This window comes from Paramisgurnus dabryanus, chromosome 5 (genome assembly GCF_030506205.2).
Source record: "Paramisgurnus dabryanus chromosome 5, PD_genome_1.1, whole genome shotgun sequence".
Lineage (NCBI taxonomy): Eukaryota > Metazoa > Chordata > Actinopteri > Cypriniformes > Cobitidae > Paramisgurnus > Paramisgurnus dabryanus.
Window position 1 is genome coordinate 8,470,335 of NC_133341.1, and position 15,710 is coordinate 8,486,044.

Sequence of the window (15,710 nt, forward strand, 5' to 3'; positions counted from 1 at the left end):
AGGTCTAAATTACTTTATGGGGTGGTTTCCCAGACAGGGCTTAGTGCCAGACTAAAATTCATGTTTGCCTGTTCTTGACTAATTTGAACATATATCTGTGATTTTTTTTGTCTCAACATGCACACCTGTAGTGTTTTTTAAGGTATACTTTTGTAAAAACATATTAAATGACCTAATATAAATTAGTCCTGGATTAGCCTAAACCCTGTCCGGGTAACCGCCCCAAAATCATTCACTTTGTCTTTTATTCAAATAGTTCACTTTTTACATTAGAAAATTGCAAGATGAATACAGAGTATAAAATATTTGTATTAAAAATCATAAAATGGCATTTCAGGGGGCAGTTTAATGGCAATAGGCTTTATGCCCAGCTGCACTACTTCCTGAACTTCAGCCAGCTCCTTGTTTCCTGTCTGCCATTATTGGACAAACTGATTAATCCAGATATGTCTGATTATTGTTGTTGTGACTACTGAGGTCAGGCACACCTGGATTAATCAGTTTGTCCAATAATGAAAGACAGGAAACAATGAACTGGCTGAAGTTCAGGAAGTGCAGCTGGGCATAAAGCCTATTGAGGAAAAATGTAACCTCATTTACAAGCCTTATCTGCATGTTCTAGATTGATGGTTCTCAAATCCAGTCCTGGAGTCGGAGAGTGTGTCAAACAATCAAAAAATATTTGAGTTTAATCCTATTTTTACACAAGTAACATGTACATCTCTGCTACAAATGAACACTTAAAGTTTGTTTCAAGAACCTTTAACATTCTTATTTAATTACATTGAAAGGGACAGAAGTGCAAATTCATTGTAACAGATAGAGGGTTTGTTGTTAACACTTGCTGGAAAACACATAAAAACTACTACATCTTAGAGGCAAATGTGTTTGTTCATCTGTCGATAATAGACAGATATCCACAGATCCCTCCATATCTGATCACCCTTGAATTATGCAGCAATGCATATGGGCAGATATTTTGAAAGGGCCACACAATAAAGATACAATAGTTAAATATTTCCACTGATATTGTATTTGCAGTTACCATTTAGATTTATGAAATTTGTTTTCATTTCATTATCATTGTATACTCCAGGCTTAGTTGTAACTGTGTTTCAACCCCGCTGTGTAAAAATTTTTTCAATCAGCTATCAATTAGCTGTTATCAATTTTCAAAATGGTGTTATGTGTAAGGCAACAAGTCAATGATTAAGATATTAAATATATGATTAAATTTGGTGACTTACACACCCAACTCAGATAAAAAAAAAACATAAGAAATTTACTTTCATGCCATGTCAAACCTTCCATAAAATATTGGAAAAACTCTGAAACAAAATAAAAAATTTTTAACATCCCTGGCATTTTTTATATTTTAATTCAAATCACACGTTATATAATTCAACATGTATTTTTACATCCATTCATTCTTTGAACCCACTTGTCCTCTACAGTTTAGCATTAAACCATTTTAATTTGATGAAAAAAATGATTCCAAGTATCCATTCTGCAATAGCAATTGTTGTTTATGTTCTCTTTGAATTAGCTTACAGCTGTGCTAAGTGTATAAAAATTGCTGCCTGCTTTCTTGGGAGGTGACTAAATAGTTCTTTAGATGTGCAAATGAGTTTGGGTGTAAACAGAAAACACGGAAACATGGCATTGGCTCATTTGTAAGTATTTCTGTCACTAAAGTCATGCAGGTGACCTTCGAAGTTTATTTACTATCACCATTCTATTAGTGAATACAAAGCAAGTGAATTCAGTCATTTTGATGCTATAATGTACAAAATTGTTTTATACATTCATACTTTTTTAAATACATTTTATTTATTAGTATTTCATAATATGCAATTTTAACTTTTAACTTTTTTATTTTCACTAAAAGCCAGAACTAGCCTTAATAATAATACTTAAAGGCGGGGTGCATGATTTTTGAGAAACGCTTTGGAAAAGGTAGTCGGATCGAGTCCCAAAACACACTTTTAGCCAATCATCAGTAAGTGGCGTGTCTACTAACCAACTTCGTTGCCTGGGTTCCGTATGTGTTGGGCGGGTCTATCAAAAGAAGGTCCAGATTCTATTGGGGTAGGGGCATGTTTGTTTAGGTGATTTAAAATTCAACATTGGCTTTCAGAGATCATGCACCCTGCCTTTGAAGACAGAATCCCCTGTCTGCATGCCCATATAAAAGGTAAACACAATTTGCCTCCATGGCCCATCCCATATTCAGTTCATACCCATTCCTGCTCTGTATACTCAAAGGAAAACTGATTTATGACTGATTAAGAGCTAACATGAACAACTTAACCTATATGCTTATTGAGACGTTAACACAGGGTAATGTTGAGTTTCTGTAAATTAACTATTTATTTTCCTGGACCATAAGTAAAAATTTTGACATATTTGTAGCAAAGACATTAAGGAATGTGCCTGTTCTGAAATGTATCAGCTGTGGTTATTATGTACTGTATACAGACCCACAGACAAAAGAGCTGCAATTCGTTAAAAATGTCACATATGTCAAGTACTGTGTGCCGTTCAAGACATATTGTAGCATAGTAATCTCTTTTATCATTGGCAATACTTGAGCAAACATGACTCAATGCTTTTACAACAAACCAAGGCAAAGAAGTTAGCTTATTTCTTCACAGATAGCATTTTACTATTACACTACAAGTTAATCTTACTAAGCTGAAATCTTAGTATTTCCATTTAAAGACAATTGTTCCAGCTTTTAGTCACTATTAAGTATTTAAAAGAGTAATTTTGTTTTCAAAGTAAAAACAAAAATCACTTTTGACTTTTAAAGAACCTCACAATATATTTCAGGTCATTATATCAAGTCATTATATGTATTATATTGTATAATTGTAATATATTATATGTTTTATATTGAATAAAGTTGTATTTGTTAACATTTAGTTTGCATTAGCTAACATTAACTATCAATGAACAATACTTCTGCATATATTAATCTTGGTCAAAGTTAAAGGTATAGTTTACCCAATAATGAAAATTATGTCATCATTTTCTCATCCACATGTTGTTCTAAACCTGTATCAGGGCTCCACACTGTCACCAAATGGTGGCATTTTGCCACCAAAATTTGAGAGTGTGCCACTGAATTTTACATCCAGTTGCACATGTGCGACTAGTAAATTTGATCTTTTTTTGTGATGTGACACTGAATTTGAAATGGCACATTGTACTTTCTGCGTCTATCATTAAAGTATTTATTAGTAATACAGTGGAAATGAGTAGAAATGTGAATATTTGGTTAGCATGTTGATTTACGGTGTGTGCCCCTAAATTTTCTGGTTGCGCCCCTAAAATTTTCAGTTGGGGGCCACTGTGCTCCTAGTGAAAAAGTTAGTCTGAAGCCCTGTGTATGAATTAATTTTTCATATTGTCACAATAATTCCATATTATTTGTTTTCCTACTATGGAAGTCAATCAGCTGAGTGCTTCCAATTATTTATCAAAATATCTTCGTGTTCATCAAATAAAAAAACTCATACAGGTTTAGAACAACATAAGGGTGACTTTTGGGTGAACTATTCCTTTAATTTAAGCATTCATTTTTTTATCAAATGTTGCTTGTAACTGTTAACATGAATAACTGACATAAACCAACATTAACAAACTTAATAAAGTCTGAATACTACATTAATCATTGTTTGTAATGTTAATTTCAGTTAATGCATTTACTAATGTTGTTTACTAATACACCCTTTTGTAAAGTGTTACCATTATACTAAATGCATTCATATTATAAACGTAAATTTCCCTTTATGCAGGTATAGAGACAGAAATACTAAATCTATATTTATGCTAATTAAAATAACTTTCTAAAACTACACTAGCTCACATAAAAACATGTCATCACATCATTTTAACAAATCCACACAGATAAACAAATAGTTCAGACAATCAAAAATGAAGCACAAAGGTAAGTGTAAAATCACTCTGTCAAGATTTTTTAGTGTCATCAGGCAACTGTGGATATAATTGATATTCCTGATAAGGAGGTGGAGCCGATGAATCGGGCTGTTGAGGATTTGAAGGACATTGTTGAGCTGGGGGTCCAGGGTAACTAGGAGGAGGAAATTGACTTGGAGGTCCGGAGTAACCAGAAGCAGCAAATTGACCAGGGGGTCCAGAGTAACCAGGGGCACCAAACTGACCAGGCGGTCCAGAGTAACCAGGGGCACCAAACTGACCAGGAGGTCCAGAGTAACCAGGGGCGCCAAACTGACCAGGCGGTCCAGAGTAACCAGGAGGTCCAGAGTAACCAGGGGCACCAAACTGAGGTGCAAGTGGGGCAGATGGAGGTGCAGGTGGGGCAGATGGGGGTGCATTGGGGTATGCACTGCCTCCTGCTTGTTGGTTCCAAATTCCAAAGTCACTGTTAGTGGGACCCTTTGCACCTGAGGTAGTTTGAGGAGGAAGAAACACTATTGGAAATTTGATCTCTGGATCGGAGGCGTACGGCACATCCAGGTAGACCTAAACACAAACATTACATGTTAAAAAACTGGGTGTTAACAGATGCCTTGATTATAAATAAAATTTAGATGTACAAAGCTACAAAGCTCAAGGCAACACAGCTCACTGATTCTTGAAACTTTGGCAAAAACATGTCCCACTAAGAAAAGTGCTAATTCTGTTGGAAATTAATAACATTTTCATGAAGAAAAAGAATCAATGTTATCATCAGGGGGTCCTTTGCAAATATGTAAGGTTCTTTTAATTTAATGATTATATGCTGGCCCATTGCCTACAAAATCAGCTGTCCTCAGTTAAGAGATAATCATTTCAACTTGATTAAAAAAGCCAGAAGCAATAATTGAATTTAATAATAGATTTACCACATGAAAGAGTACATTGTAATATGTATTAAAAAAACTACAAACAGTGAGTTTTGAAAAATATTTACTATTATTTTGTGATTGCTCAAAATGTGTCCCACATATTCGTCACCACCGTCAGATATTTATAAAAAGCAATAAAATCAGACAACTACAGGGTCAACTGCATTCCTGAGGACCCCATTTTCAAACCTTCAGCTCTACTGCATGCTTCAAGATCACTCAAGCTCCTGTATGTTTGCTATTTTCTCTTAAACTTGTTCATATTTTTGGACACTGTTAATGTGACAACCATAACATGTCAACATTGTCATCTTTGTAAAAAAAATATTAGATTAGATTATGAAATAAATGTATCATTTTTAAGAAGAGGTCTAAAGTACCTAGCAACAGAGGGAAAACAAGATGGCTAATGTGAACAACTCATCTATTTTTTTTATCTATATTAGGTTTTTGTCACCACCGTCAGATGTCACCACTGTCAGGTTTTCTGTCTTTTCTGTCAGGTTTTATGTATTTTGGGAAGTTATTATTTGATATTTGTTCATCACAGTGCTCAGGATTGGTATTTTTTGGACCAAATATTTACATAAAGTTTAAGCAAGAAGCCATTGACTTGAGTGGTATACATTTTGGAATAATGAGGCCAATGTCACCACCGTCAGATTAGTGTCACCACTGTCAGACGGAGTTTTATTTGTTTTAAATGAATATGCTTACAATATGTTTCTTCAGTGCTGTTGAGTTATTAAATTAATAGTCTATTAATACAAAAATATGTTTATTAAATAAAAAAATCATAACTATTTTGTTCTATTTCTATTCTATTTAGGCTTAAAGTAAATGTTGTATGAGTAATAACTGGAAAAACGCCTAATTTATGAAAAAAAAAATACAAACAGGGGAGGTTGCAGCAGTAAATTGCTGAACAGCCAAGACCTTGGTCTATAATGATATACCTTCAGATTTTGTAATTTAACTAACTTTTTTTCATAATTTAAACCCGTTTTATCCAAATTCCCAAGAATCACTGAGCTATAAATTGTATCAGTGAGCCACCAATCAAGCAAAATTCTTACATTTTCTAAATGAGAAAAGCAGAATTTTGATGTTAGCCATTTAGTATTAAAAGGTAATTATTTAACATTCTAGCACCATATAAAATGTCAGGATCATTACATTAGCACAGCCATTAAATTATGAGACATTAGATTTTAAAATGAATACATAAAATATTACAATAAAATTTAATAAAAGATGCAGACACTTACTCTGAGTCTGTACTCAACCTTAATAATTCTACAGTTTAGGGTCGAAATGGTAAGGCTGGGCGGGATGGTGAGCACTTTAGTGATATTCTTGTTTGTGTTTGGCTCAATAGGTTCCCCTTCCTCCTTAATAACGTCATGTGTGTGTAGTCTTCTTTTGCCTCTTGCAAAGAAACTGTGCTTTTGATACAGGCAGTATTTTGGCTTGATGGCACGGGATGAATTGTTATGAATTTCAGCCAAAACTTTTAACCCCTCATCTGTAAAGAAAAAAGGTAAGACTTAATTATGCAAACATACATTATAAATTCACTAGAAACTATGATTTGACTGGCTCATTGGCTTCAAGACAGACAGCACAAAGTGTTTTGTATCTCCTAACATTGCACCTGGTAAACCATATTAAGTATTTCTACAAATAATCTATTTGCATTAAAAACAAGTATAACCAGATCTGTAGTGGTGTGTGGGTTCTGGAGAGAAGGATGTTATGGTTGAAATGTCTGTCAAATGTTAACAGAAGATCACATGATCTTGACATGAAAACAAGTAAACACGAATCTTATGTTAGAAAAGTCCACTGCTCCACTATACACAAAAGCGGTATTTCTATTGCAAGAATATGTTAACAATTTAACAAACATGCAACTTTGTTATAATTACACAAACATTTAACTCTGAACATCTACTGAAACTGCTGTATTATTGCAATTTCTTTGTCTTGTGCAGCCATGCCTATAAAACTGATCTTTTTATATTTACGACTGGTTTGTAAAGAGAATTTACTTGCATTTATTTTATAATTTTAATTAATTTTGAAACTAAAAACAGATGTTAAAAAAATTACCAAGATAGTATCCCATTTTCTCAGTGCTTATGTTCATAGAAACACTCCCAGATGTAAAGAACTTCATTTGTTTATCTTTGCTTCCATACTGAGGCGCCTAAACAAGACAAAACAAGTCAGAAATACCTACAGAAAACCTTTATCATTCACCATTGTAAAGAAGTTTGTTTAAAATAAGCAAAGTAATTAGGATTTTAGTAAATCTCACCATTAGTTCAGGATTAGACAGCTCAGGTCTGGGGACATATTGGAACTCAGCTGTGGCTGTGCTAGAAATACGCATTGACCTAGACAGTTTCGCCTTCAAACTGTACACAATTTTGCCTACTGAACCCTTGAAAGATGGTGGAAAGTTCCTATAAAACAAAAAATACAAATGTATTGTTTGTACTTAAGGTTTTTAAATCATATTGCATAGCTGACTCAATGTAACCAACTTACTGTTGAGGCAGCTGAAACAGGAATGGGTAAACATGACGTCCTGGTCCTACAACAGCGCAATCTACCAATGCAAAAATTATAAAGAAAGAAATCAGCTTGCCTTTGAGTTAAATTTCCAAGTTACCAATATTCAATATTCATTTACTGTACGAATGAACTTACAAGGCTGTCCAGAAGGATCTTTCAGTAACGCTTGCTCTAAAAAAATCAAGTTACCAAACAGCAAAAGAAAAGTTAAACACGTTATTGCATGCAAAAATGTTCTGTTTAAGTTTAAGTTCCTCCTACCGTGTTTTTTGTCTTCGTGAACGAAAAACCTCTCTATTGAATAATATTTTTCCTTGTCTGAGTAAACAACAGTAGTTTTGCCATGTCGTTCGGTCCAGTAGACGTCCGCCTTCCCTTTGATTTTGATACCCAAAGACTGCATTTGTGTATCCTTCGCAACTTCGAGAATTATTTGTCCCGATATAAAGTCTCCGTTGGTGAACGTGTTATTCTGATTAACCGGGTTGTAAATTACAGATATGCTCTTGACGGTAAGAGACATGATGGATTCCGGAGTTGCGGTGCAGCTGCTGTAGCCTAAATGAAATATCTTTATATCAAGCTTTGTAAGTATCCAGTTTAGATCGTCTTCTGACCTCGTCATGCAGGAAGCAACCAGAGTCAGCAAATCAACTTCAGACAGTGGGGTGGGGTTGGGTGGGTGGGACCAGTAAGGGAGTTTGGCGCTTTAAGGTGTGGCTGGCTGTTCGCCATGAGGAAAACAAGGCGGTATATCCACTTTCTATAGGGATTGTTAATGTACGTCACCGCAGTGTTGCATTATGGGACGTGGGCGCCATGTTTAGAGGCACCGCCGACCACTATGCCATTTAATTGTGGGTGTGTTAAGCTAAAACTAGGTAAACTTGAAGAAGAACCGAAGAAATTTAGGAGTTTGAAAGAAAAAGAGAAGGGACCCTATCGAGAGAAACTAAGTGCTACTGCCAAAAAACTTTATTTGGACAAATAAACAACAGATCCATATGATTTAGCAGCCCATGACTGGATTACGGATCCAGACGCACTACCTCCGCTCACATATCTGTTATTATTACCTTGTTTTTGGATTGAGTGCATACACTTTGCAGGAGTTTAAGAGCTATAAATCCCTTCAAGCTCATAGTAAGATGACATTCTTCTTTCGGAGTTTTATGACGGTTGGCAAACCAGCTAAAAGATATATGCCATTTACTTACAATGTATACGTATCTTAATGAATCTATAAAAAAAAATCCGTTTTATTCTGTGCAATGAATCAACACATGTTCATAAGATGGCACTTCTGTTCTTGGCCAAGTTATTAAAACAAACAAAATGCTAAATATTCAGCTAACGTTATGTTATTTCAAAGTCACAAGCAGTGGGTTTGAGCAGTTGCATTTAATAAAAAATATTTGTTATAATCGTCAAAATTGTCTAAAGATTTATTTTTATAACTCTTGTGGTTATGTTGATCAGAAATGAATGAATAACGTTACATAATTTACATTTACAAGTTAGTTTGACAGTGTTAGCATAAAAACAAGACAATTTAAGTGGTTCTGCTTTTATTAATCACAAATTACTGAATGACTGAAAATGCAGCAAACACACTCTCGCTGATGCAGGGATTTTTTTGAAAAGTAAAAGTTTTTTCTCCTGATTGCGGCAGGCAAACCACGCGATCCGGCGTCTTTTCGTCAGCTCCTCCACCGGCTTCCCCCAAATAAAAGCTGAAAAAACGTATTCCGTTGTTCAGTTTCCTCCCTGAACGATCGTGTGACCTGCTGTGGCAGTTCTTGATCGAGCAGTACTGACCAAACATATCGAAGTTTATTAAAATCTCGACAGAAAATACAAAAACAACCTCCAACACACTAACTCAAATACAGCGGGATAGGAGGCGATCCTGCAAATATGGCGGATTACTCATAATGCCACACGGCGTGACGTCAACTCCACATTCCCTATACGTTTAACACTTTCTAATTATCAAATTCAGACCACCACGCATATTTTTAGATGGGCTTGGGACCTTTAATACTTATGCTGGTATTTCACAATAGCAAAATACATCGCTATTAACAAATTGAATTCCGATTTCCCCACATTTAAAGGTGTTTTTGTTTTACTTCTAAATAATACAAAGTGCATTGCTGTAAACCATAGTTTTATGATTTTAGGAAATAAATGCGTGTGCACTGATATCATTTTAGTTTAAACGTCCTAGTTCAAATGCCCGCTGGAAATTATTGACCAAACATATGATAAATGATTTTATGACACAATAAGTGAATGGCAGTATATCAGTTTTTTTATTGAAGATGACAAGGCAAAAATAGTAAATGTTCAGGCAGGCAGGCTGCGGAAATAATTAGATCCCCACAGTCCCATGGGTTAAATGCCCTTCCCCCAACTTGTGTAGGTCAATTTGTGTGTAGTAACCGCGGTTCTTTAGATTAGTGTGAGTGGATGAACAAAAGAATGAACGAACGAATGAATGATAAACGTTTGTTCAGTTTTTGCGTCTCATATGGTTTTGGGGTTTAATTTCCAGGACACCTATGGACAAACAAAATGATGGCATAGTCAAGCATGTAGGGTTGTGTTGACATTTGGCCCCTGGATACACACACACACACGCACGCACACACACACACACACACACACACACACACACACACACACACACAGGTTAATTTTCCTGTCTTGTCTCTGCGTGTGGTTTTTGGGGGCCAATGGATTGCATTTTCTAGAGTGTTTTTGAATTGTCCACTAGATGTCAGCTCGCTACAGGTTAACAGTTACTTTTTTCAAAAGTGACATTCCCAAACTTACAGAATAAACCAACATGATCTCACAAAAAGTCATGAAATGTTACATTCATGAAAATTTTTATTAATTTATTTGTGTCCAAATTCAGCTTTTTTTCGTGTCTTGAGTACAAATGTCTTTTTCGTGTCACTCGCACAAATTTCTATATAGTTTTCCGTGTCCGTGGTATGACTTTCTTTTTCGTGTCATTTTATGTATTTTTTCTAACCCCCCCCCCCCCATATTTTTAAATCATTGGGGTTAGGGTAAGATTTGGGGTATGGGTTAGGATGTCTAAAAATATAACAAAAAATTATTCTAACCCCAACCCCAAGCGACAATGGTAAGAAAATAGAAAAAACTATGAGAACCCCAACCCGAACGAACACGAAAAACTAGCCTAGAGAAAAAACAGTAAAACCATTACAGAAAATTCTAATGGTTTCCATTAAAATACCAATAGGAACCATTAGCTTTTACCATTAAAACCACTACACTACACTGTAGTGTGTTTTTGGACATATTCCATTAGAACCAATACATAGAACCAATAGAACCAATACATACCACACTGAAAAAATGATTCATTCAATTTACTCATTTTTTTTAAGGTAAGTGGTTGCAATTAATTTATTTAAGCTACATTTAAACAAAAGTTTTTTTTTGTTTTGCTTTTCTATTTTTTTTTAATGTAGCTTAAATAAATTGATTGCAACCACTTAATTACCTTTAAAAATTTGAGTAAATTGAATGAATCATTTTTTTCAATGCATTAGAGACCAACAAAAACCAAAACACTGTGTTTTGGGCCATATTCCATTAGAACCAATAAAATTAATAGTTTTATTGTTTTTTTTTCAGCAGGGTATTAATGGACATTCCTGTGAGTGACACAAAAAAGACATTTGTGCTCAAGGCACAAGAAAAAGCAAAATTTTGTGCCATGGACAGTAGAAAAAATTTTATCAAATTTTGTGTGACTATAACACAAGTTTCCTTGAGATCGGTCTAGAATAAACAGATGGAATAATGAGAGCGCGAAAAGTTAGTGGAAAGCAGGGTAGAAAGTGACCCGGCATGAAGCGTTTATCAAGCTTTAACAGCATGTTCATAAACATCTAATAAGACTTAATAAAATTGAACAATGTATGAGTAATAAAAGTTTTCTTATCTATTCACAAGTTCACATTAAAGCAACACTATGTAGTTTTTTTTTACCTTTAAATAATGTCTCTAAAATTATTTCAGTGATAGAACAACTTTTAACTGTACAAATTGTACTGTTCCTGCAACCTGAGCAGCCTCCTAGCTGCTACAAGCACACTCTGTAAGTCTCATACCAGGCACTGTTGCGCTTTTCAACCACATGGGGGAGCTGTAAGTCATTTTTACATGGAAACTACATGCAACTACTGTTGCTTTAATATGTAATCGATAGGAAATAAGATTAAGCATATTTGGCATGCTGTCTGTGGAGAGCCAGAACAGTTTTGATGGTAGTAGGGTACATGGTTATTTATGTGGTCTTGTGTGTTAATAGCAGGACTAGATAAAGGACTGGTTTCATTTTAGTCACCATCCTGCTTTAGTTAGTATATTGACACAAACAACAAGGAAGCTCACTTATTTTGCAGCGGAGCCAATGTTTCATTGCATTGTTTACCTGTATTGCTTGCAGTCATTTGTTTTGTGCTTAGTAAACATTGGGCAAACAATGTTTTATGTACTACATCTCCACAGTTTTAGACTCAAACAACTTGTGTGATGCAATGTAGAGTCTGAATAGCTCAGTCCCTTTAAATGGAACCAGATCCAATGTGAGCAAAGTACTATTTTTGCTGTTTTTATTTGCTGCATATATAAGAACGTCAATAGTGTGTTTTGTTGTCTAATTTATCTTATGTTCCTTTCAGTTGCCACGAGCTAAAGGCCCGATGGGCGGCATGGGAGGCGTAAAGTCTAATCATATGAATGGTTATTGGGTAATTTACATAGCACAATAATAAATCTTATCTTATTGTGTCATTCTCATTCATGTAAGGGTAATAATAGTTGGTGTTCAAAAGCTGTTTGGTATAAAGTAGAGGTATCACATGTTTCTCTTAAAGAAACAATAAACCTAAAACATGCAGTAAAATGAAACTGTAAAACTATATTAAACTAAAACATATAGTTTTATACAATACTATGAATGCTTAAGATTGCCTTGAAAGTACTGCTATTTGCCCACATTCAACAGGATCTGGTGGCATTGAAAGTCTCCCAAAGGTGTATATCATTTTCCACACCATCTTGAAAGACAAATTGTAACAATGCACATTTATTGTTTTTTTCTGAAAGGATCTGTCCTCAAACCTCTTTCTCACACTAAACAGAACTAATCAGGAAACCTTAACATGAACAATAAGCCTGGCACACCAAGAGATGATGGAGACATGGGTGGCAACTTCCTCAACCCCTTTGATCTCTCACTACAGTATTCAAATATGATCATGAGTGTGTTTGGGTTTGACAAGTTTCACTGTGTCTTCCTATTTTCTACTCTATATCTTAGATAAGACTACTGTGTTTTACTCTACATTATCATACAAAATCTGAACCCCAGCAAGCCATTCAAAGCAAGCCTGCATGTTAGCAGCATTATTGCCATGGTTTATGTCTGTGTCCTATACCTCCTCTTTGAAAAGAACACAGGCAGGCCCAGCAGCAGACCATGAGGGGGCAAGTGAAATTTTTAAGCAGGCTTAAGGGATAGTTCAGCCAAAAAGTAAAATGACCTAATGATTTACTCACCCTCAAGCCATCCTCGATATATATGATTATATTTTTCCACGAACACAAGTCCTCTCTGTTCCAGTCTTTATAATGGTAGTAAATGGTGCTTTTGATTTGACACACTTTACAGAAGTAATCCACACATCTTCAGGAGGTTAATAAAGGCCTTCTGAGGGCAATCCATGCAATATTCAAAATATGTGTTCAGAGTGTCATGTATGTTGCTCTTGTTTTTTTTTAAATATGTGTTCGTTGCATCATGTAAACCATGTGCTGTGCATCACGTGTCTTGTCAAAATAGGTGCCTGATGCACACGCGCGAAACTGTTTATGATAAAAGAGATGCTCACAAAATATTCGAAAGACACTCACTTAACACTAAACTCTGATTACACCTGAGATTATGCGATGATCTGGCAAATGCGAGCTTCTCTTTTATAATAAACTCTTCAGACAAGTCTGCAGCAGGCACTTATTTTGATAAGACACATGATGCACATATGTTCACTTGACGCGCCAAACACACATTTTGATAGTGTGCCTTGAAAAAGAAGTATATATATATATATAATGAACATGACAAAAACAACAGTTTTTGTTTGATTTTAATGTTCAATAATGCAAAAACAATAATGCTTTTGAATAAAACTTTTGAAATATGTTTAAATAAAATTATTAGAGGGGTGCACTTTTCGCACTAAATTTGACCTCTTATGTAAGCATATGGTGCCCCTGTGAACTCTGGCTAGGCCTATAACATGATGATCAAAACCCTTTCAAAACAGCATAAACCTGTTTAATACATGCTTCTTTGGTTTGAAGGTTGCATGCAAAATCCATCACCCCCCAAAAAAACTAAATTGAGGGTCAGGGTGGTATAGGCTTGCTGGACTGGGGAGCACTCAGACATTTTGGTTGAGCAGCACTTACTCCTTTCTCGGATAATGGGATTATACACTCTAAAAATGCTGAGATGTTTCAATCCATTGTTGGGTTAAACGTGGACAAACCCAATTGGGTTACATTGACCTAGAATTTTCTTTTGAGTGAGCCAAATCTATTGCATCAATAAATACAACATGATGTTTTACACTTAAATTGTGTTACAATTGGCTGTACTAAAACAAATTTGTGCATTACTCATGAGCAAAATTGATTATTATTGAGCAAACAATGTGTGCAGGTTTGACCTTGGCACTGAACAGACTGATCAGCGTAAATCAAAGTATCGCGAGAGCGACTTGGAAACACACAGAGAGCTCTGCTCATAAATTGCTCTTAATTTGATATACACTAATCAGTCAGTACAGCGCCTTATGAAGTCAAACACCTACACTGCATATACATTTCACTGCTAAAATACACCCGCATTTGGCAGGTTGGGTGGTGTTAATGTTAAGCCATACATTTTAAGGGTGAAGACTGGAACAGTGCATGAAATATAGGCCTTTCAGATTGAAGGAAAAATAAATAAATAAAAACACAATACAGATGCATTTAGCTTTCTCACCAGATCTTTTGGTAGATATGACTAGTAAATGCAATTCTGTATTTCATTGGTGAACAGGCTTTTTAAACTTATGCAATATACTGACTTAGATGTTTTTTTTTTTTTTTTTTTTTGGGAGGAGGGGGGTTCAAATGCTATTGTGCATACTTTATTAAAATGTAAGAAAAAATATAAAGATACTCCAAATAGGAACTGTTCATTGTTTCATTTGTATGGTTGAAATTTGTGTATATCTAGCATTATTTCTACACTGTAAAAAAAATCTGTAGAAATTACAATGTTATTGCAGCTGGGTTGTCGGTAATTTACCATAGATTTTAATTTATGTTATTTACTGGCAAGAGTTTGTTCAAAGTTAAATAATTTTTTAAATATTAACAAGTCTTTATCTTTACAGAATAAAACTATACAATAACAGCCATTCTGGGAACCAGAAATCATCATTAACCTTTTTCTGTTTTTTGCTTCAGATTTTGTTTCCCAGAATGTTTTGCTTGATGCTGTTTTTTTTTAGTTTTACTCTGTAAAGATAAAGACTTGTAAATGTTTAATGTTCATTTAACTTTGAACAAAATGTTGCCAGTAAAAAACATAAATGTAAATCTACGGTAAGTTACCAGCAACCCAGCTGCAATTTCTATGGAATTTTTTTTAAAGTGTAGAAAATACAGTAATCTGAGAGGAATTTGAGTCTGATGATACAAAAATATTTTTTTACTACTTATATTACATCTTGTTTATTTGACCCATCTCAGCAAGTCTTTATTGGTCAAGCTGAAACAGTAAATTCTTACTGGTCAATTCATAAAGCCCTTTTGATTTTGGTTTAAAAATGTCGTGGGCTGTGTTTACACAGCTTGGTGGAGACAAACCAGCATATTTTGCCGTACAAAGGGGAATTTTTTTGCCTTTCCTTTTTCTTTCATGTGCATTGTTATACATATCAGTGGTGTAAAAGTACTACTGTTACTTTGATAAAGTACTCGAATGTAGTAAAGTTTACTAGTTTAACTTAAGTATTAATATGAAAGTACTGCATTTTAATGTAGGCCTACTATAAGGGCAAAAAACAACTTGTCATTCTACTACATTTCATAATACAAGTAACTTTGTATGCACCTGAATGTAAAAGTTTGCCAAATAAAAAAACTTTGATA

The 15,710-nt window shown here is 34.8% G+C and overlaps 1 protein-coding gene across 1 annotated transcript; it reads right to left on the reverse strand.

The window, feature by feature from the left end:
* Positions 1-1,363: 1,363 nt before the first annotated feature.
* Positions 1,364-8,101, reverse strand: LOC135744731 (arrestin domain-containing protein 3-like). The gene is made up of 7 exons (XM_065263044.2): positions 7,716-8,101; positions 7,590-7,625; positions 7,428-7,488; positions 7,195-7,342; positions 6,987-7,083; positions 6,143-6,399; positions 1,364-4,509 (listed from the first exon to the last, which is right to left on the reverse strand). The coding sequence occupies exons 1-7, from the start codon at positions 8,077-8,079 to the stop codon at positions 3,973-3,975; spliced, it is 1,500 nt and encodes a 499-aa protein (XP_065119116.2). The 5' UTR covers positions 8,080-8,101; the 3' UTR covers positions 1,364-3,972.
* Positions 8,102-15,710: the final 7,609 nt, after the last annotated feature.

Bases quoted from the DNA above. Each gene is read 5' to 3' on its own strand.
- LOC135744731 (XM_065263044.2), bottom strand. From the start codon at position 8,079: ATGACGAGGTCAGAAGACGATCTAAACTGGATACTTACAAAGCTTGAT. The intron at 7,343-7,427 runs GTAAGTTGGTTA...TTTGTTTTATAG, and splicing joins CTGTTTCAGCTGCCTCAACA to GAACTTTCCACCATCTTTCA. The intron at 4,510-6,142 runs GTAAGTGTCTGC...GTTTGTGTTTAG, and splicing joins AGGTTGAGTACAGACTCAGA to GTCTACCTGGATGTGCCGTA.